This window comes from Accipiter gentilis, chromosome 19 (assembly GCF_929443795.1).
Source record: "Accipiter gentilis chromosome 19, bAccGen1.1, whole genome shotgun sequence".
NCBI lineage: Eukaryota > Metazoa > Chordata > Aves > Accipitriformes > Accipitridae > Astur > Astur gentilis.
The window spans coordinates 8,205,969-8,228,940 of record NC_064898.1 but is presented as its reverse complement, the minus strand read 5'-3'; the positions used below and the strand labels follow the sequence as shown (position 1 = coordinate 8,228,940).

At 41.3% G+C, this 22,972-nt stretch overlaps 2 protein-coding genes and 1 long non-coding RNA gene across 6 annotated transcripts in view; 2 read left to right on the top strand and 1 right to left on the bottom strand.

Moving 5' to 3' along the window:
* LOC126048201 (uncharacterized) overlaps positions 1-22,972 on the top strand; it is a 566,030-nt gene that overhangs the window by 478,591 nt on the left and 64,467 nt on the right. The window lies entirely within an intron of this gene.
* SKA3 (spindle and kinetochore associated complex subunit 3) lies at positions 946-18,599 on the bottom strand. 4 transcript variants are annotated; one of them, XR_007508806.1, is made up of 10 exons: positions 18,424-18,599; positions 17,205-17,269; positions 15,556-15,721; positions 13,516-13,939; positions 10,337-10,437; positions 9,380-9,564; positions 7,910-8,122; positions 7,614-7,732; positions 3,232-6,745; positions 946-2,920 (listed from the first exon to the last, which is right to left on the bottom strand). XR_007508806.1 is itself a non-coding variant. In XM_049822822.1 (9 exons), the coding sequence occupies exons 1-9, from the start codon at positions 18,524-18,526 to the stop codon at positions 6,712-6,714; spliced, it is 1,410 nt and encodes a 469-aa protein (XP_049678779.1). In that variant the 5' UTR covers positions 18,527-18,599; the 3' UTR covers positions 946-6,711. The 4 variants fall into 4 exon arrangements, 2 of the variants coding, with proteins under 2 accessions (XP_049678779.1, XP_049678780.1); XR_007508807.1 differs by having other exon boundaries at positions 946-3,316; positions 3,922-6,745; XM_049822822.1 differs by having other exon boundaries at positions 946-6,745.
* Positions 18,823-20,667, top strand: MRPL57 (mitochondrial ribosomal protein L57). The gene is made up of 2 exons (XM_049822856.1): positions 18,823-18,922; positions 20,186-20,667. Exon 2 carries the CDS (start codon positions 20,191-20,193, stop codon positions 20,500-20,502), a length of 312 nt encoding a protein of 103 aa, XP_049678813.1. The 5' UTR covers positions 18,823-18,922; positions 20,186-20,190; the 3' UTR covers positions 20,503-20,667.

The following is a 22,972-nucleotide window of genomic DNA, read 5'->3' as shown; positions in this document are numbered from 1 at the left end:
TGGCTGAAGCATGAATTCCCCAGCCTGTGCTCCAGGCAAACACGAGTTAGTGTCTTCAGGCTTGAAAATTGGGGTGTGTGGGGTGTGTGTGGTGTGTGTCTTTAACAGGGGCCTGAAACGGCACTTGGCCTAGACAACCTCACTACGTATGCTGTTTGAATTCAACTATTCCTTTCCTTAAGTCCTCAGTGTATGTTTGAGAGATGTAGAAGACCTGCCAGCACTCTGTTGCATTGCCGAGCAAGAGACAGGAGCAAGCATAGCTGACCCTTTTCCTTCTAGTCTTCTACTGAGGTCTCCTACCTGAAAGCCAGGAAACACATACCCCCCCCCCCCCCCAGCTTTGGAGGACAAGAGGGGAGAGCCCCAGCTGTGGTTCCAGGTTGGGCTTTTGAAGAACAGCACCAGGCACGCAGCAGCCCTGCACCAACAACCCTCCTTACCTGCCTGCTCAGCTGGGGCTGTGCACTGGCCCGCAACCCTTGTCTATCCTGGGGCCTGCTGGCAAGCACGCCACACTCCTGCTGCATTTGGTTTAAGAACTGCACTGGAGAGCAGGAGGTTTATGCTTGGAAGGGAGAAGGGAGGCACATGCATATGAAAGTACTCAAGGTTTGAAATACAGTCCCACTAGCTCCACATCACAACAGCCTACATGGCCAGGAACAAACCATACCACTCTGCACCTATAGGACTGTGGTGGCTTGACCCTGGCTGGATGCCAAATGCCCACCAAAGCCCCTCTATAACTGCCCCCCCCCCCCCCCTCAGCTGGACAGGGGAGAGAAAAGTGTAACAAAGGACTCATCAGTCAAGATAAGGACAGGAAAGACCACTCACCAATTATCATCACAGGCAAAACAGACTCAACTTAGGGAAAATTAACTCAATTTATTACCAATCAACCAGAGTAGGGTAATGAGAAATAAAACCAAATCTCAGAACACTTTCCCTCCACCTCTCCCTTCTTCCCAGGCAGAACTCCCAGATTCTCTCCCTAGCCCCCCAGCAGCACAGCGGGGGATGGGGAATGGGGGTTACAGTCAGTTCATCACACGTTGTCTCTGCCGCTTCATCCTCTTCGGGGGCAGGGCTCATCACTCTTCCCTGCTTCAGCATGGGGTCCCTCCCACAGGAGACAGTCCTCCACAAACTTCTCCAATGTGGGTCCTTCCTACAGGCTGCAGTTCTTCATGAACTGCTCCAGCGTGGGTCCTTTCCACAGGCTGCAGTCCTTCAGGCACAGGCTGCTCCAGCATGGGTCCCCCACAGGGTCACAAGTCCTGCCAGAAAATCTGCTCCAAGTGTGGGCTCCTCTCTCTGCAGATCCTGCCAGGAGCCTGCTCCAGTGCAGGGTTCCCACAGGGTCACAGCCTCCTTTGGGCATCCCCCTACTCTAGCATGGGGTCCTCCCTGGGCTGCAAGTGGATATGTGCTCCCCTGTGGACCTCCCCTCTCACCTCCCCTGTGGAGGTGAGACAGCCTGCCTCACCAGCGTCTTCCTCATGGGCTGCAGGGGAATCTCTGCTCTGGCACCAGGAGCATCTACTCCCCCTCCTTCTTCACTGACCTTAGTGTCTGCAGGGTTGTTTCTCCTACATGTTCTCACGCCTCTCTCCAGCTGCCATTTCTGTGTGCCCAGCAGCTTTTTTTTCCTTCTTAGATATATTATTGCAGAGCAGCTACCACTGTCACTGATGGGCTCAGCCTTGGCCTGTGCAGGTCCATCTTAGAGCTGGCTGGCTTTGGCTCTGTCAGCCATAGGGGAAGCTTCCAGCAGCTTCTCACTGAAGCCACCCCTGTAACCCCCCACTACCAAAACCTTGCCACACAAACCCATTACAAGAACACTCTTCTGAGGGTGAGGTTTGTCCGAGTAGCTGTGTTCCCTCCCGTCCAATTCATGCACAACCACACAAGCAATTGTCACAGGGAAGGGGAAGCAGGGTTTGGGAGCAGGAGTGATGGCTGCTGGGGTGAAGAGGAATTGCTTCAGCTGCCATGGAAACACTTGCTGAACAACAGCCTCCAGAAACCTTACCAAAGCAGCTGGACAGGCAGGATACGATTCCCCAAGCAGCTTAACCAGCAAAGGAGGACATCCCATCTCCCACTCCCCCTGCTGTTTCCCTTCTCTTGCCTCAATACCCATCAGTGCCTTTGCAGGTGAGCAGTGATTTGGGTCAGTGCACAGCATCCACGAACAATTTAACCTTAGAAAACAACAATTAATTCCCGGTAGTTGGGCAAGCAGGAATGGCTTCCCATGCAGCCACAAGTGCAGTGACACAACTGAGGGCGTGGGACCTGCAGCTGCAGGAGAGGAAAGGTGGGACCATGCAGCAAGGCCTTAGATCGGTTTACAACAATTGCGTAAGCAATCATTAAGGAGCATAACCACAGGGCTTTAAGCCAGGAATATATTATGCCAAAAATTATGAAAGTATTTGAACACCTTCCTGCTCGGTATTCTGCAAACTATACTTTACTTGGTCTCTCCCCAGGAGAAATGCCTGTGTACCACAGCATCTTCTTCCATGGCCCCTTTCCTGTGCATGCACATTTGTGCCTTTTTTGTTTTTTTTAAACTCTTCAACTTGAATTAGACAAGACAAGATCAAAGAAATTCACAGACCTGGTCAGCTTCCTGCCATGATGTCAACTGCCCTTTTTTAAAAGTAGGTATTACAGCATGAGGTTTCACATTTAAGTTGATACATAATATAGTCAGCACTGACTGATGTCTTTTCTTGGTAGGAAGGTGCATTCCTGTGGACTGATGTACATGTGATTGCATAGTGTGGCCACTGGATGTTGTCACTGCTCCTTAATTTATAAGAATGCCACAATCTCTGAATTACTGTCCCCTGGAGAAACAAGATACTCCCAAAATGCAAGGCAGCTCCAACATCAGCTACAGCTGTTGACAGAGCACATAAAACCACCATGAGTACTAGAACATCTGAATAATGACAACAGGGAACAAAGCGAATATCACATCCTACAGAAAATTTAAAGCATCCATGATGCTTTAAATAACCCAGGAAGCCTGGACTCCAGTTATTGCTCCAATGATTTACAAAAACATCAATAAAAGCACAATGGGAGGCGCTAAATGCAATGCTTGTCATTTATCCATTTGACAGCCATCTGGGAAGTTTCATTTCACTGTGAGATCTATATTTGTATTTAACATCAGACAAAACATTTCCAAGATAAGAAAGCACTGACCATCTTAAGGAGCTTCCTAGGCAGAACAGTCGAGATGCTCTGGGATTATGGAGAGAAGCTTCCGTTAGCTGACACATTTGATATACTTAAATGAAAAAAAAAAAAAGATTAAGAACCACAGCAAATGAAGGAAAACTAAAGGCTATGCTTTTCTGATTGCTTCCCAGATGTCCCTAAATACTGAAGTGCAATTTTGTGCTGGGTTTAATCTTTTCTGACTGCAGGCTACTGCTAGAAGATGTGATCCCATTCTCACCTTTCCCTTACATCTGATCTAGCTCTCACAGACAGAAGCTGAGTTTGAGATTACTGTTGGGGAGGACAAACTAGAAGAGAAAACAAAATCAATTATTCTTTCAGTGTGGCTTAGCAAATGGAATCCATCACAAAACTGCACAAGCCCTAGATTCTGTGCAAGAGAACTGGTGAAATCAGCCTCTAGTGGAAGCAGCCCCTAGTTAAACTAAATTAAGCACAACACAGAACCATACTCTGAGTCAATTTGCCTGTTTTCAGGTGATGACTGTCCCCTACCACTGCGTTTGCTACTTATTTAGCTACTGTTTATCCAAACTGCACTTTCTGACAGGCCAATGCTGTTATTAGATTCACCCCACAACAAACCAACACAACTTTTAAGTTCTTTTGCATTATTCTCACTCTGACATATTAGTGTGCAGCAGGACCAACCTTTCTTTAGCAGCGATACTGGCTTAAGTGGAGTTTTACCCTCCTCCAGCCCCATGGCTACATCCTTGGTCACTCCAGTATTTGAACTTGTGCAGTTTATCAGACAGCCACACAGCCACCTGTGTGAGAAACCTGAACGGGGCGGGGGAGACAAAGCAAAACACAAAACTTTCCCTCCCCAGCTTATTTTGAATAAAGATCAGTTTCCAACACTGCTTATGCCTTCACTTCAGCCAACTTTTCCCTCCCCCACCCCCAATAACTCAAACCACTGCTTAGGACTTACTGAAACCTAAAAGGCTTTCAAAGGTAAAGCACAACAACAAACTAAAAGTAGTTTTTGTTTTGCTGCTCTGATTATATCCACCTCAGAGCAATGGTCCTGCTATAAAGAATATAAGCACAAACAGCAATATTACTTGTATTAGGGTAATATTGTAGGCAAGAAAGAACAAAACTAACCAGTAAAACATTGTTTCTCTATTCCAAAAAGTCTCAGGCCAGCATCATGTCACAATAGCTTGAGTAGATTTTAAGATTTCAATTGTCATCTTGAAGATAACTTATATCTCAAAACATTAATCGAATCCCTTTCACATTAGTCAATGAAATAGCTATGAAATGTAGCAGAAAACATTGTTTAATAGGCAAGAAAAATGATGCAAGTGGCTTACGGCGAGAACCCCAGCACTGCTAGGTACAACTCTACAGTTCCGTAATGGAGGAAAGGACAGTGGAATGCAGAGTTGTTCTCAAGTTTGGGGAAGAGACACTTATAAGTCTTTTTGGGAATTTCATTAGTTGAAGGCAGACGGGAACACATCAAGGAACAGGACAGTAGTGCTGATCATTCCATTTCATGTTAAATGGAGTCTTTCAAGATATCTGGCTTGCTTCAGGGCAAGAAAGTAGCCATGAAGTGCTGTGGAGGGAGAATGCAGGCTGTGAACCCCCTCCTGCTTAGCACTGGTAAATGTGTCTGGCTGAAAGATTCTTGCTCTGCAGCAGAATACTTTGTACCTTTTTAAGACCATGAAATTTCATGACTAGCATCCAGCCCATTAAGTGGTTTTAGTCTGTGAAGATGCTGGAAGCAGGTCTGGCCTTCACTCTCTGAAGGAGTTGGGTAGAACAAATAAGTATTTTTATAGCAGGGAATGATCAGTTTTCCAAGTAGCCACCAAGCATCTGAGACAGATTTATTTAGTATTCAAAAGTGTTGATCAAGCTCAAAGACTGACACATAATAATACATACATATTTTTAAACAGAAGCTAGCACAGAAAAATGACAGTGTGCTCAGGCCAGAATTAGTAGAAAATCAGCTTCTCCAGTTAATTTGATGTATGCTTATCCTGGAGAGTGACTGGAACAGCAGGAAAAAGGCACTTCTACTTGCTAGGTTTGAGGCAGGGCAGGTCGATCTATGCAACTAGAGAAATACTTCCAGGCATCTCTAGATGTTTGCATATACTGAGGATTTAAAAAAAAAAAGTGGAGCTATGTTCAGAAAGTTCAGAAAAGTATATACTTCTCCCCATCTCCTGGGACAGTCTCTACCTTCTTATGTGTTGCATGCTTGCCCTCGTACAAATGACAGAATTTTAGCCATCAACAGGAAGACCACGTACAGCTGTTAAGAGCAGTCCTGGAGTCCTGGAGCCACTCAAAGGAATAGCTCACACTGGAAATGGCAAACTGGCTCCAAACAAGGATATGCAGCTAGGATTTCTTGTGGACAAAAGTAAAATCTCTGGTAGAAAAAAATAAATATCCTAGTTAGTATTGCTACCAGATACCAAAAAAGTGCTCAACAGCTCTGAAAACTTAAACTTGGTCAGCTATGACAGGGATAGATGTGCCTGTCTAGAAGCAACACCACCACTACAGAACGCACATGGCAAGCAGTGCAGGAGAGTAAGCAGTCACCTACATGCCTGCCAGTAAATCCTTCTAGCAGCTGAAGATACATATGACCAGTACCAATTGCACAATATATTTTCAAATAATTCATATTGGAGCCAGAGTCACCTTGTAGGGCTACAGAAGTTAAAATGTCAAAAGGAAAACAGATGTATAGCACCTAATACAATGTCAATGTAAGAAAACTATAATAAGAAAGGTGAAGCAGCATAAAAGAAATGCCTGTCACTGTCAGACAGTGACAGAGAGCCTGATGCAGGAATATTTCTGATATGTCTTTGTATTGCAGAAATGACTAATAACATAGAAGTGTTTTAAACAGTAAAGCAGGAGTTACTCTTCCAATAAAAAAACCAAACTTGCTTCTGTTGAAGATACCAAATACTGTTAAAGTACTACACTTCCAACTCAGCCCTGAAAAGATGTACAGCGTCACCAGAACAGCCAGAGATATCCACTTTCTGGGGCAATATACTAGACTTTCCCTTTATTGGAACCTAACTACACTTCTCTACAGCCTACTACAAATGCAAGCATACACAATAAACAAGAGAATCAGGTGAAACAAGTGAAGTACTACCATGTACATGTGAAGTACATGACCCCAGCCCTCTGAAGCATACATATATATTTAAAACCCTCAATATATTTTGCCAATAATTTCAATAAAAAAATTAAGCACAAGTTGTTAGTTCAAACAAGTTTATCCACATAATGGATAAATAATTTTTCTCCATTAAAAAAGCTTTTCCTTTGTCTGGCTCTTTCCTCCCACCAGTATTTTCTCTTGCTTTTTGAGCTTGTTATGTCTCAGTGATAAGATCCATGAATGTAAACCAGTCTCAACACAGTCTTCAGAGCTTGATTTCAGTTGTTTGGCTTGAAAAATCCAGGATATCCTCTGCAAATATATCCAGAAGAGTTCATGAACTTATCTCAACCATATTTTGAATTAGCAGAAGACACAAACATTGAAAACTTTATTATCTTGACAAGAAAAAAAGAAGGGTCAGCTAAAGTAAGAGCTTTGCTCCATTTGATTACTCAAATGGATTCCAACTCCAAGTATATTAAGATACCTACTTTTATCAGTCTCATTCTGGGTTGTTGTGATTATTTGACTCCATACATGTTCCTTGTACCTCTTACATAAATAATCTGTACTGACCCCAAGTTTAACAGATAACCAACAAGCATAATATACATTACATTAAATCAGAAATATCTACACTTGATCGAGTTGTCACAAAAACTTCTCTCTATTCAAATTAATTGAGTTATTTTTAAAGCTATTATTCCATTGTTCAAAGACTACTCATGCTTATTGTAGACTAATTTAATCTCACACATTGTTCATAAGGTGGCTTTGCATTTCAAAGAACTTTGTCTTTGGCAAAACAACCATGAAACCAGTTGTGTCACTTACAGTTTTCTCCAATTCCTTAGTTTTATTCCCCAAATTTACTCAGAAGAAAGCATTCATCAGTGCTTTCATTGCCACAAAGCAGAATATACCTACAGATAAAACAGTAAAACTCTACCTTCATTTATTTTTTTTCCCCTAAAGCTGGGAGGATTCAGACACACAATTGTAATATTCTAAAAGGCAGTCAGCTACCATGCCAAAGAATAGTTACTTAGTCATAGCCACAAGAGCTATTTTGGTAGCTGAAGAGCAAGCAGCTGCATGAATTTCTAAATGCATTAAAGCACCTTCGTAGCACCTTAAAATTAAATTACTTAACCAAATTTGTAAAATTTAATCATACCTGTTCTCTTTATTGCAGTTATCAGTGAAATCACTTCCACATCTTACAGTATTTCCTGCCTTGGTCTCCTTTTCCTTGGCTTTAGAAGAGTCTACTTTATGATTATACTTGGACAGAATCTAGAGGAAACATTAAAAGGGAATAAAAAGAATTATCTAACAACTCAAAACAGGCTACAGTTTATACATTTTTAATAAGTAGCAGAGAACTATTTGAAGAACAAAATTGGATAGAACTAAGCCTTTTAATTTTATTATTTTGATATTAAAAATATTTAGGAAAAAAAGTTAGCTAACCTGTAGAACATCATCTGGTATCCTTGTTATTTCTGGAGGTGGAGGAGTATTGAATAACTGGTCATAGTGTTTTATTTTAGGAGGAGAAGGGTCTCCAAAATGTTTAAGATAATCATCAGAGCTCACAGCAAAAGGAATGCTATTTTCTACGTATTGTTTATCTGTTGCATCCTTCTTTGTCATCAACTCAGTCTTGCCCCCCTGCTTCACCTGCTGCAAAAGAGGTATTAAATGCGTTCAGTTAATCTACTTATCTTAGGTGAAGTATTTAATAAAAGTTCTTACAAAGTTACCATTAAAAAGATCTTCTACAATGACATAAGAAAAAGTAGTATTGGAAAAGAACTCTGTATTGGGTCCGTGGGGTAAGGTCTTATTTGGGGGGGGAGGGGGGGCACAGGGGCAGCTTCTGTGAGAAGCTGCTAGAAGCTTCCCCTATGTCTGACAGAGCCAATGCCAGCCAGCTCCAAGACAGACCCGCCGCTGGCCAAGGCCGAGCCCATCAGTGATAGTGGTAGTGCCTCTGGGATAACAGATTTAAGAATGGAGGGGGAGGAACACAAACAGAATCTGCAGCCAGAGACAGGAGTGAGAAGATGAGAGAAACAACCCTGCAGACCCTAAGGTCGGTGAAGAAGGAGGGGGAGGAGATGCTCCAGGCATCGGTGCAGAGATTCCCCTGCAGCCCGTGGTGAAGACCCTGGTGAGGCAGGCTGTCCCCCTGCAGCCCAGGGAGGTCCACGGTGGAGCAGATCTCCACCTGCAGCCTGGGGAGGACCCCATGCTGGAGCAGGGGGATGCCTGAAGGAGGCTGTGACCCCGTGGGAAGCCCGTGCTGGAGCAGGCTCCTGACAGGACCTGTGGCCCTGTGGAGAGAGGAGCCCACGCTGGAGCAGGTTTTCTGGCAGATCTTGTGACCCCGCGGGGGACCCACGCTGGAGCACTGTGCTCCTGAAAGACTGTAGCCCATGGAAAGGGCCCACACTGGAGCAGGGGAAGAGAACAAGGCGTCCTTGCCCTGAAGAGGAAGGAGCAGCAGAGACAACATGATGAACACAACCCCCACTCCCTGTCCCCCTGTGCTGCTGGCGGGGGTAGGTAGAGAATCCGGGAGTGAAGTTGTGCCCGGGAAGAAGGGAGGGGTGGAGGGAAGGTGTTCTGAGATTTGGTTTTATTTCTCATTACCCTACACTGGTTGATTAGTAATAAATTAAGTTAATTTTCCCTAAGTTAAGTCTGTTTTGCCCGTGATGGTAATTGGCGAGTGATCTCTCCCTGTCCTTATCTCAACCCAGGAGCCTTTTGTTACATTTTCTCTCCCCTGTCCAGCTGAGGAGGGGAGTGATAGACTGGCTTTGGTGGGCACCTGGTATCCAACCAGGGTCAACCCACCACAAATCCCAAACTGACATTTGAAAAACTGCTTATGGTAAAAAGTGTGTGAAGAGGTACATAATTGATATTTACTACCTTAGCTTCTGTTTTTAGCCATCTTGTTTCAAAATCTGGAAACTGTGGTGTTTCTGTATGACTGGGAAGAGGCAGTTCATTTGTCTCTGGTGACCTTGATAATACTGTATTATTTGTTCTGGAAGGGATTTTCACATCAGGAGTACAGAACACAAATACCATAGGAGAAGCCATCCAGCCAGCTGCTGAAATGGGGCAGGGGGGGGAATGACAAAAATAAAAATATATACATATACACACACATATAAATACTATCAATTCCAGGGCCCTAGTTCAGTTTTCTATTAGCTTTTCATAGATTTGCATATTCTAAAATGCATCTATCATTTTAGCTGATATTTTTAGTATGAAGAACCATCCAAATACAGAATTCCATAAAAGCTACAAATGTAAAAAAAAGTAAATCTAGTCCCACTACTGAATATAACTGAAAAAGCCCAACTTAAATCAACATTGCTTTAGCTTCTCATATATTCAGTTGTCACTATGTTTGTCCCAAGATAAAAGAACACATTATATCTCCTCTCAAATAAGTTTCAGCACTACTCTTGAAAGGTTTAAGTTACTGTCTTCTTAGCCTCTTTCAAAGCAGTTTCTTTCCTATCTTTAAACAGATCTAATGGGTATTCTCAGTAAAAGGCTAAGTTGGCAAAACAGGTTTTTTCTTTCAAATAAGGATAAGTTGCAGTTACAAAATGATGGATCCCTCTGCGTAATTCTAGATGGATATGAGAAAAAGAATGAGCAAAGATTTACATTGAAGTGAGAAACTTTCCCACAGAAGCCACAAACATTTCATTTTCTAGACATTACTACTCATATGATGACTGGGCCTGAGTTAACTATATTTAAGAAGAAACAGTTTAAAAGTTTACCATTTGTTTACAATGCATTTACACATGCATTATGTAAAAAATGCATATATATACACATTTATTTCACGTATTTTTAACTTACCATTCTCAGCTGTCACTTTTGGTTTTGGCCCAGGAGTAAACATGATTTCCCTGGATGTCATTTCTGGTACATTCACTTCATGATCATCTTTTTTAACCAAACTGAAAACCAAAACTCTCCATTAGCTCTCAAGTAACATGAAGAAGTCACAATTAAAGGAATACTGTCAACCTGATCACTTTTCTAGTATTGTTTATCAACATGCAAGTCAAAAATACATTTCCTCAAAAATGATTCTTTCATAAATTTCTTTATCTAGGATTCTACTGCAGCAGTTTGTAGCATGCAAATGTTCAGCCCATCCACAAATTATCAAATATAGTGAGATTTCAATCCAAGGCATAACCCCCCCCCCCAAACGAATCCCCATCCCAAAAAACCAAACCAAAACAAAGGTGTCCAGGGTAGGATCAATTTTCTTTGTCCCAGATGATCAATTCTGTGTTGAGGTACAGTCTATTTTATTTTGAATTGCCTGTTGCCTACAAAATTCTAAACAACAAGAGGAAATATTTTTGGCTCTTAACCTACTAATGTTTTTGTGACCACTAAAAGATTTTTAATTCTATTTTTAAGTTTGAATAAGATTACTTATGTTTATCACTAGCTGACTTCAGAGTGAAAAGCCATTCAATATAAATTCCACAAAACTGGAAACTGAATTTTTTAAAATTCTTTTTTCACATCCAAGCTGTTCTAGTGGAAGAAGGGTATAGGGAGTTAAGAGACAATACCAGACAAAAAGTGGAAGCTTAACCTAAACTCTACATAAAAGTGTGTCTATAAGAAAATAATTTTAAATGTTTAAAAAGTTATCTTAACTATGTGAACCAGATTTAGAGCTCTCTACAAAAAAGCCTAAGCTTAAAAAAAAAAATCCATTTGAAGCAATATATTTTACTTGGATGAACACATCTCAAATTTTGAGTTAAAAAAAAAAAGAAAGTAATTTTTCAAGTCAGTTTTGCCTTGGAAGTATTACAGATACCTGAAACCATATGGGTTTTAGTTTTTACAATGGAGAAGAACAAATATAACAATTTATTCTTTTCTTTCGTAATTACTTTTTGTTTCAGTTTTGTAGAAGGTACATCGAAGTATATTGTTCTTTTCACCCACTTCAAAACTGAAAACATGAAAAACAAAGTTGGAGGAGTTGAAGTCCACTAAATATTTCTAAGAACTTTGAGATGAATTTTTAAAGTGGTTTTCACACAATGCACAGCTGCTAGACAGATTTCAGCTAGGTACAAGACCTGGCTGGCAGAAGTAAGGTATATTAAAAGGGCAGGGCTGTTTCCAATAAAGTCAGCATTATTACCTGTCTCTGTACCTGGAAACTACAGGTATAAGGCTACCCCACTTGTACTAGTTTTTTTTCCTTATCTGATCCTTGGGGAAGAGATTTTTTTCACTAGATAATGGGCAGAATATCTTTCCTTTATTAATTCTTTTTGTTGCTTTTTGATTTGCTGGCTTAGTGTTCTGCCCATTTAACATGCTGAGACTTCTCCCTAAGAGGTGAGAGGAGTGCTTTTCGCAGCTAACAAATGTTTAGTTGTTTCAACATTTCTGATCAAACCGCAAGCTAACTCTAACTTAATGTTGCAAAATAAACAAAAAAATAAGGTAAAAACCAGTTAAACAACATTTTAACTCTAATGACTTGATGTCATGACCTCTCACATAAGCCACTAATTCTGAATCCATACGCAGCTTTAACTTTAGTCACAATTAGTGTGTGTCCCTCTGTTTTGGTCATTAATAATGATGATGTTTTAAATGGCAATCATGCTGTAACTAATTCTCTACAGAATTTTAATATTATCATTAGTGTATGGAAGACTGCTACTGTGATTTTTTTTTAATTATATATAAATATCCCTAGTGGACTGTCTAACTGTTTCACTAGAAGCCACAGAAATAGAATCTACATTTGTGGATGCATCCATTTATAAATTACAGCCATAATTAAAGCTGAAGATCACATTTAGAACAGTTCTCATTAAATAGGAAAAGTTGTACAAAATCCACAAAAAGTTATAGATATCAAAAGAACTTAAATTGTGCGATAAGACAAAACTATTTTCAAAATACTATTTGAGAGGGAACAATTTTTTTAATTAATATCTTTTGGGATTCAGTAAGTTTTCCTATTATTACAATTCAAATACTATAGGGCTTTATAAACATTCTAGTATTTATATAACCTTTCAAAAGGAGAGACCCCAAAGCTATTTTAAAAGAAAGTGTATCTTTTCACTTTTTCCCCAGTAATCTTAAAATTAAAAAAACACTCAAAATTTAACCATTGCAGTAAAGTGGATCTTTGGGGGTAAAGTCACTTAAGTTGGCATCGTTCTGAAGAACTTCACACCTGTTCCTATATTGCAAATATCAGCGATTAAAAAAAACAAACAAAAAAGTTGAATGACTATTTCCACAACTTGTTTTGAATATGGTTCTTGTTTTTTGAATAATTTCTCTAAATACCAAATATTTAGCTGCAGAACAGCGAGTTTCTTTTAAATACTGTGAGCTTTTAAAATTGAATGTGTTGCTAATACTAACTATAAAAACATGATCTAACCACCTTTATATTACCTTAGAAGTATAGAAAAATACATCTACTGCTAAGGCATTCTACAGCTCACTGCTGCAAATTCTTTTGTTTAATTTTAATTAGAACAGTGAAAATCTGGAGATGTCTTTTCAACAGAAGACTGGAGCAAAAAGAGCTAACTGTAAGGTGGGGCTGGATAACATAAGAGAGAATGCTGAATGCTTTAGAAGGTTATTCCAGGTCTATATTCCTAAAGCTTTTGAAACCTTTAAATTGGCTATGTAATATCTACTGCAGACAACACATCCTCAAATCCAAATCCAAGGTTAAGGAAAGCAAAAGATCACAGATATACTGTGCATTCTCCCTTTGTAAATAGATTTTGTATGGAAGATTCTTACTGTGGTGCAGTCAAGGGAAGGAGTATATCAGAGATGTGTTTCATGGCAGCGTTTGGCACTGCAAAGGGTACATGAAAAGACACAGAACTAACTAGCTGTTAGATAATAACATACCACCTGCTTGAAGAAAAAGAGCAATAGCAGCAAGAAATTAGTACAGCAAGAAGAAACTACAGAAAATTCAGCAGAGAAACAATCTGAAGTAATGTACTCACTTCTTGCTTGTCTGAGCAGTTTTACGAATAAGTGACATCGTATAATCTTCATTCATACACACGGTATGTTCACTAATGCCAAAGTGTTCAAGTTTTGGTGTTACACACTCATAATCGTCCATCTTTAGCATACATTTTGGTGTTTTGGGCAAAGTACAGGGTGCCTGTGTTTTTAGCGGAGTCCTGTTCTTTGGATTTTCTTGATATGCATTTGTTGTGTGTTGTCCTTTCACTGCGCTCCAAGGCCTGGAGAACGCATATTGTGAAAGACCAAAATCAGAAAGCTGGGGATTACGCAGTGGGTCTGTGGGCACCAGTGGCTTCTCAGTACAAGCAGGAGGATGAGGTACATCTGCTTTTCCTTCATCAGATTTAGTCTGGACAGACACTGTTGAATCGCTGTTAACAACTTCTTCCTCCTCTTCTGTTTGAGAAAAGTAATAATAAATAAAAAAATTATGTCAGAAGTTTCTGGTTTAAGAATTTATAAAATAAATTGGTACTTCCCCTCAATTCAAAATTTTTTTATTTATTATTGTAAAAAAAAAAAAAAAAGATTCCTTCTTTCATTTTAAAGCACTGAACCTGAAGCTACAACAGATATTAAAAGGTTATATTATAAATATAGCTTAGCCTGATACAAGTCACACATTTACTGAATTCCACTCTTTTGGTAAATATTATTTCTAGGAAAAATAAAATTGAAAGATCTTTACACAAGTGTATTTTTAATAGAGTTCATCTCCCTGCATGGAACAGGCAGGAAGAGCTAATCTTAAGTATACTTATTTGTTTTTAGTTCAGTGCAAGAGTGAAAATTGATTAAAAATGTACAACAAATGACAATGAAAACAAAATTTGTATAGAACTGAAAATGTTTTTGGGGAAAGAGCAAAGGCTGCATACATTACCAGAAAAACAGTATTTAAGAAAGGTTATGAAGCAGCAAGTAAAAACTTATGAAAGAGGGTAGCTTTTTAGATAACAAGAAGAGTCCACTGCAGAAATAAGCAAACGCAGAATTTGTACATTTCTGTAATTAGATAAACTGAAACACCCCAAAATATTTGTGAATTTCTGCATAATGCAATAAAGCGGGGAGCAAGCTATTTAAAATACTATAGCAGAGGCATTACCTTTTTATGTGTATTGGTATTACCTATTCAGATACACTTAGCTTAAAAATACATCTTAAAAAATAAATTAACCTTGTAGCTCTGTGTGAAGTCTTCTTTAAAGGCAGAGAAAGGACAGGAAGGAAGAGACTATAAAATTAGAACCTTCTGCCTTATCTTTGTAAAATAGGTGTAGTAGCTTAATTCAGAGGTGAATATGATCCATGACTACAATTTTGTTTTGTGTAATGACTGGATAACGCTCAGGGGAAGGTTAAGGTGGACCCTGCCAAAGGCTTCTTTAAGATTTATTGGGCCCTCGATACCGAAAGGGGTAAGCGTAGTACTGACAGTTGCAGTATTTTAAACTCATTTGGCATATCTGGATTTTTCACACAGGTGTGTGTGCACACTTTTTGACTGGATTAAGGATCTCCCCACCTCCAACAATCAAGCTAGTGCTGCTTGCCACATGTCACCTAATCCCCGTATGTGCTTCTCTTGTCCAATTTGTGCTGTGGAGCACGTTATTTTAAGATTTTCTCTATGGTGATTTACGTTAATGGAATCATCACATATGAATACAAACTAATTCAGATGCATCTACAATAGTTTCCCACGCATGAGAAGCTGAAGCAGCATAATTCTCTGCATTATGAAAACATGTTTGCTAACATGTTTTCTGAATATAACTATTACTGGAGGAAAAAAAACCCCAAACCAAACACAAAACCCACACACTAACTTAAAAGCATGCCAGGAGATCTAACTCTTCATATTTTGGTTTATTCTTATGGCACCAATCACAACAGAATCTTTTACCCTCTGGATATTATTATAAAGCAAATAAGATAGATGTACTTGATCTCTTAATAGAAATATACACATAGCTAAAGAGAACATTTGTCTTCACATACTGTATTACCTGTAGAGTCTTTGACAAGTGGTTTGTAGCCGTATTTCTGGAACAGCTCTCTTATTTTTCCAAGATCTACTGCATTTCTTTGCATCAATATTTCACTTGCCTTCATAAACTCATGAATTGCTTGTTTTTCAGAGCAACTCTTACCAAGACTGGCATTAACATCTTCCTTTGGGGGCAGAAGGAAACACAGAAATATTGGTTTTCAAATTATCACATAATAGTTGTTTACACGTGAAGTGTTTTGGGCATAAGTATTAAATTTCAACTCAGATGATGATAAGCAGCAAATTTATGTCTTATCTATACCTAAAAACTAGGTTACAAAATATCAGGAATATACAAGGCACTGTTGTGGTTTAACCCCAGCCAGCAACTATGCACCACGCAGCCGCTCACTCACTCCCCGCCATCCAGTGGGATGGGGGGAGAAAATCAGGAAAAAGAAGTAAAACTCATGGGTTGAGATAAGAATGGTTTAATAGAACAGAAAAGAAGAAACTAATAACGATAATGCTAACAGTAATAAAATGACAACAGTAGTAATGGAAGGATTGGAACGTACAAATGATGCATAATGCAATTGCTCACCACCCGCTGACTGACACCCAGCTAGTCCCCGAGCGGCGATTCCCTACCCCCCACTTCCCAGTTCCTATATTACGTGGGATTGGTATGGAATACACTGTTGGCCACTTTGGGTCAGGTGCCCTGGTTGTGTCCTGTGCCAACTTCTTGTGCCCCTCCAGCTTTCTTGCTGGCTGGGCATGAGAAGCTGAAAAATCCTTGACTATAGTCTAAACACTACTGAGCAACAACTGAAAACATCAGTGTTATCAACATTCTTCGCATACTGAACTCAAAACATAGCACTGTACCAGCTACTAGGAAGACAGTTAACTCTATCCCAGCTGAAACCAGGACAGGCATAAGTGTACAAAACCTTAAAAACGTTAAACTAAGATGACAGTTCACAGTACGATAACAACTTACTGGTAACCTCTCAAACAAAAAATATATGCTTTTACTCCATAAAAAAATAAGAGATAGCAGCAATTAGTTTGGACTCCTACTCCCCAAGTACAAAGAATTAGTGCAGAGCATATAGTAAATCTCAAGTTTATATTCTAGCTTACCTCTCAATTATTTTACACTTGCTCATTTCTATAACTCATTTTTCCTACTTCTATTAAAGAAATAAAGAACATTTCTTCATGTTTAACTGAATGGCTGAAGGTACTGAAAAACTTTTGTGAAGACTTTCTTTATTCTAAGTGCCAGTCATCAAACACAAACAAGCATACCTCTTCTCTAGGGAGCTGCTGCTCCTGAATCCTTTTCCCCTATATCTACACCTTGGCACAGCTACAACTTCCCCGTTACCTTTGTCCCCTGATAATCCAAGTGACAACACTGACTGCAAAGTAATAAATACTGCTAAATCTACTTTAAGTCACCCAAAAGTTTTTGGGCACTACCCCAACATCCACAGCCATTATGAGGACTTAGAGGTAAATGAATAAAATAAGGGTCAGAACAGCTGACTAACAAAGTTGTATTGTGGCTTAATGATGAAAACAGAACTGTAAGTTTATGGACAACCACCCCCCACCCCCCTCCGCAATTTTTCAAGAAGTGAGTTAAGGTGTTACCTTCAGACTCCTGATTTCACAATGGAGGTCATGCAAGACTCTTATTGGAGATTCATCTTCATAGTCTTTGATAAGCATGTCACATAAAAGGGTTTGGAAAGAAAGAAAGGGGGGGGTTAGTATTTCAGTGTGAAATTACATTCTACATCAGAACGTAATCACCTATATTAGACATGTTGGAGTCATATGTTAGAGAGTCAAAATAGAGAAAAACAAAAAGAAACTAGTTTACGTAGGGTACCTTGCAGAGCATGAGACTGCAATTTGCACAGTATGTTAAACTACACAGAGAAACTGCACAGGCTTCCATTTTACTGTTGCAGCTACTACTGTAAAAATTGATGTGTAGCAGACATTGGTACAATAGGTAGGTCCCCGGGCTATCAAGGATTATTTATGCTAAATTTTTATCCTTAAAGAGCTTGAACTTGAAATAATAAAAATTGAAAAAAAGCATTATAGACACCACTGAAAAACATACACCAACAAAAGCTGAATTCTTCCGCCTTATTTGCACGTGGGTAGATGCTAGTATTATTCACTTACGCATGCAGCAGTCATTACTTATTTCACTGAAAATCAGGGTTAATACAAATGGTGTAAAAGAGGACACCTGCTATGTGACAAGAGATAGCACAGCGATAAATCCAATTAGACGCTTGAGGTAGCTGTGCAGAGAGAACAAGCCTTATAAATGCATTTTCCTGTCTCAATCCATGAAAAGGAATAAAAGCATTAACGAGATTCCCATTTCATCCCGTTCATCCCCGAAATAAAAGCTCACCTACGCACCCACACAGGAGCTCAGAGAGACAAAGATAAGAGGGGAAGCCCAAGCAATACCCTGCAGACCTATGCCCAGGCCTGCCACCGGCCCACCAAAGGCCCGTCTCCTGCCCAGAGGAGCACAGGGGCACAATAGCAGGCGGGAACCCAAATCAAGGACTCCCGAGAACCAAACCGCCTTCCCGCCCACCCCCCCCACTCCAAGGCAATCCCAGCAGAGCCATCAGCCCCAGCGTCCAGGCCCATCACCACGAGTCACCGGGAACAACTCTCCAGATAACCTTCCGAACTCGGGGTCTTGCTGCCTGGGGGTGGGACGGACACGACAGCAGGAGCCCCGGAGCATGGCTGCGGCCCTGGGAGCGGGAGAGGCCCCGCTCCCAGCCCCCCCTCGGTCGCCCCGGTCAGGAGACGAGGCGAGGCCGGCACTTACCCACGTCCTCTCCGCGTAGGGCCCTCTCGAGCTGCCTCGCCTCCTTCTCCAGCGTGAGGGCTAGGGCCCGCAGCTTACCGAAGAAGTCCCTCGACACCTCCATGGCCCGCAGGGAAGGGGAGGAGGAGGGCAGTACCAGAGGGACAGCGCCAGCGCCACCCGGCGAGGGCCGACCCGCCTCCCGCTAGCCCCAGACCGCGCAAGCGGCCGTTAACGGCTGCAAGGGAACTGGGGCCGGCGGCGGCTCTGAGGAGAGGAGGGCCGGGCCGGGCCGGGCCGCGCGCTGCCTGAGGGGGACAGTTACCGCCCGCCGCCAGCTTCGAACGGCGGGCCGCGCGCGCCCCATTGGCGCCGCCACGCCCCGCCCCGCCCGCCGCGAGCTCTCGCGAGACGGGCCGCCCACCACCACCACCGCCGCCGCCGCCGCCGCCATCATCATCATCATTTCGCTTCCCGCCGTGAGGGGGGGTAGGGGGTGCTGGAGCCGTCACCGGAGTCGGTGAGTGAGGGCGGCGGGGAGGGGCGAGGCCCGTTAATTACAGGGCTCGGAGCACCGCTGTGGCCTCTCACGGTGCCTCTTCGGCCCGGGCGCGGGGTGTCTCTTGGTGGGCCGGCCTGGGCGGTAACGCCGGTGGAGAAGGGGCAGGGGATCCTTCTCCCCAGGCAGCAGCACTTCGCTGGCCGACCCCCGCCTAGAGCTGGCGGGTGCCCGGCGGCCCGGGTGGCTCCTGTGGCATTGGAGAGCCCCGGTGGGCAGCCCCGTCTTTCCGCGCGTCGGCCTCGATCCCCGCCGAGGCCGCAGCGGCCTGAGGGCGAGCAGCCGGTACTGCTGAGGGGACGGGCTGCCCTGCCCTGCCCTGCCCTGCCCTGCCGGGAGAGGAACCAGGAGCGAGGCAGCAATGCCCCCGCGAAGCCCCGCAGCTTCACTTCTGAACTGTGTCGGGGAGTGGGATGTCAGCACGCAGTTGCACCGCGGGAGTGGGGTATGGTGGGGTGGCTTTTCTCAGCAGTAGTGCTGATTGATGCCGTGTTAAGGCGCTTGGCTGACTTAGTAGTTGATGAAAATGCTGTGTAACGAGAGACTTAGGAGTTAGGCATGTTTAGGACTAATAAACAGGTTAATGAAGAGCAAGCATGTCAAATCTAAACGTAGCTTGGCCTTTCTTGCCTTTGTTACACCTGTGAATTGTGTCAGAAACTGTATTTGTGCTTTCTACGTACACTAGTTGGTCTACTACAGGATATTGTTCTTCTCTACAAACCAGATTTCCCATAGTTAAAATACAAGACTAGGTAATTGTATACTAATAAGTTTATTGAGAGACTGTAGTTCTAAACTTAATACTGAGGAAAGGCCAGATCTGGATCTAGAAGACAGACCTGGAAACACTCCCTGTCTTGACAATGCAGTTAGCTATTTGCAGAAGGAAGGAATGAAGTGAATCCTTTGTTTATTAGTACCTGGCACTGGATTTTTCATAAATAATTTATGGATGATATGCTTTAATCTCAATGTAAGGATAACTCAGTAAACTCTTTAACTAAGTAAAGATTTCAGTTTCCCTTTTCTGGTCTTAAGTTTACAGTATGTCATTGTACGGTCTACGTAATGGCTGGTTGCGAGAATCAGGTTCTGAACTTAAAACTCAACATCCAGCTAAAAGGCAGTGTAGTATGTTAAGAGTCTCTCATTTTTCTTGTTACATTTTTAATTTTAGTCCCTAAGGTAATAAGTATTTTATATTTTTGTTTGTATTTTGAGGCATAATGTTTTTAACAACGGTATTACTCCGAAAGAGAATTCCTGGAAAACAATGGATTGGAAAGTACAGGCGACCAAGACCGGTTACCCTTTCAATGAAGCAAGCAATGATCCGAAGGCTGGAAATTGAAGCAGAGAATGAATATTGGCTGAGTCGACCTTACCTGACACGGGAACAGGAGTACAAACATAACACAGAAGAGAGAAAGGCAAAATGGGAAGCTTTCAAAAGCCTGAAGAAAGCCAAGTTTCCTGAGCACAGATACATCAGTGATCACTTAAACCACTTAAATGTGTCAAAAAAGTGGACATCTTGATTAATACAGCGTATTTATATTTGGCACGTATTACGGACTACCATGGGATCTGCTGTTGTACTTATTACGGTAGTTTTGTAACTCAGTATAATAAGGGTAGATGACAAATGAGACCTTGCTACGGTATACAAAATCTTACATTAAAAGTAGTCCTACAGAACAGTATATGTTTTATTATTGTCTTTTTCTAAAGAGACAGTTTTTTCTGTGGCGCTCTACCATCTGCCTGCCTTCTGTTCTTCAGGGGTTTTGCATAAAACTGTGAGTTACCAAGTGCAGTGCTGATGATTTGAACTAGATATATAGCTTCACCGTTTTCCTTTCAAAAGCTAGGAGAACACACCTGCTCTGTTGAAAGGGATTATCCACTGGTACTGACCAGATGGCTCACTGGTCACTCTCCCTTCTGAAGGGATACTTCTGTAGACATCAATACTCAAGACACAACTGATACTATGTAGGTAGTGCTCACTTCATCAGGCATGCAAGGACCAAGATGAACTACCATTACTCAGGCATATGAGGCTTGAATTCATGGAAGATTGTAAAATGTTCCAGTTTCTTTAAACTTTCTGGAAAGAATTGTTGAATTTAAATGCCAGTGTCATTGTCATGTCAGTGTCAACTTGGATGTTACTGCCCTCTTACAGAGATCATTCCTGATCTAAAAGGAACATAGCCGATTCCTGTTTGAGTGGCAATCTGATTTCTAAGTCACATTTAGTATCCTGAAGGAATATAGTCAGCCACAAATCAGAGTTTTTTTTTATTTCCCCTCTCAAGACCAAGTGACCTAGAAGATGTGTCAAGAATGAGTGTAGTCTCAGGTTTGTTGCAGCTGGAGTGTAAAATCTGTGGAACAGTTACAAAATGTTTCCCAGGTAGGCAGTTTTTCTCACCAGTATACACACAGGCTACAGCAAAGCAATTTTCAGATTCTTTCACATACTTTTATTAAGTTGATGTTGCATTCAGTGCTGAATTCAAGTGTCAAGTCCATTCATATTTTGTCACTTTGGAAAAGAGGCCTAAAATGGTACAACATTTTTATTTAAACATGAACTATACTTCAGAGAAGTATGAACAGGTCTGAACACTGATGTACAAAATCTTGAATGCACTTTTAATGGTTATAAATGGCTTAAGATGGATAACATTTATGGAAAAGTATACATATGGGGAAATTGCACAATACAATTAAAACATGAAGGAACTTCCAGGCAAAGCATTGTGATTCTGTTTTTAATTAATTCATTTATAAAAGCCCCTTTTAAAAAGTTACTTCAAGTATTAAACTATAAATGGCAACATGTTTTCTCTGTGCATAGGACTAGTCCTATCTGTAACATACCAAAAATACAGTAACTGTGTTGTTATTACATATATCTTTTACACTTCACCTCAAACTTAAATACAGCTCATAACACGTTTAGGTAGCACAATTAAAAATGACTACATGGAAGCAGAACAACTGGGATGTTGTGATTAGTGCAAATGTTGATGACCCTTGCTGGCAAATGCAAAAATAATTGCTGAGATAACTCAGCGATATTTAATTCATCTCAGTTAAAAAGGGGATGGGGAGAGGGGGCAGATTTAACAGCAGGTTTGCTGTCTGTTTCTGTGATGATAGTTTTATGATTGTAAATTGTCATTCAGAAAGATTTAAGTTTCTCACAATAAAGCTGATAGTAACAGGTTAAGGGAGAGGAGAAATCAGAGAGGAACATGCTAAGTGTGTAAGTTGTGAGCTAAGCAATGTGAACAGAAGGGAATGTAATGTGCCTGTCACCATTAATGCTTTGGTGCCAATAGAGGTGATCCCAATGCTTCATCCCCAACACACCTGCTTGACTGCTGAGCACGTGCTCTCTGTTTCTTGGGGCAGGACATGGGAAGAAAGATGGGGAACCCCCTCAAAACAAAGCAAGCAATCCTGTAAACATTATCAGACTTCACTACCTAATGGAAAGAAGATTCAAGTAATTGGTGCAGAAAACAAACAGCCAAACACCAGTTTTAATCAGCATTAAAACTAACTACAACTTGCAGCTTCATTACATGTCATGACAGTTACATAATTAAGAAAAATGCATATAAAAAGCTGTTGATATATACAAAATAAATTGATAGAAATGAGTGTAGTAAATGTGTTCAGTATTATAACAAATCACTATATGCAGCTGCTCTCTTTGGTGCCATTTAGGGATAGAAGAGCCTCTGATGTTGCATACCTAGCTATTTTTTAGGTACTGTGACAGATGTGTTCTTGATCTGCACTGAGTTAAAGTAGCTGCTATTTGGAGCCTCTGTAAACACCTGAATCCCCCAATCACAGACAATTTTAGACAGTGTCGTCAGAGAATGTACACTATGAAGCTCAAAGCTGTAGTTTGGTTTTGTGGGTTGGTTTTTTTTTTTTTTTTAATTTGTAATACATATGGTCAGACAGTGCTCCAGATCTAGGCAG

Bases quoted from the DNA above. Each gene is read 5' to 3' on its own strand.
- SKA3 (XM_049822822.1), bottom strand. From the start codon at position 18,526: ATGGAGGTGTCGAGGGACTTCTTCGGTAAGCTGCGGGCCCTAGCCCTC. The intron at 15,722-17,204 runs GTAACACCTTAA...CTGCCCCCAAAG, and splicing joins GTGAAATCAGGAGTCTGAAG to GAAGATGTTAATGCCAGTCT. The intron at 8,123-9,379 runs GTAGTAAATATC...CCTCTTTTGCAG, and splicing joins GGCTAAAAACAGAAGCTAAG to CAGGTGAAGCAGGGGGGCAA.
- MRPL57 (XM_049822856.1), top strand. From the start codon at position 20,191: ATGTTTTTAACAACGGTATTACTCCGAAAGAGAATTCCTGGAAAACAA.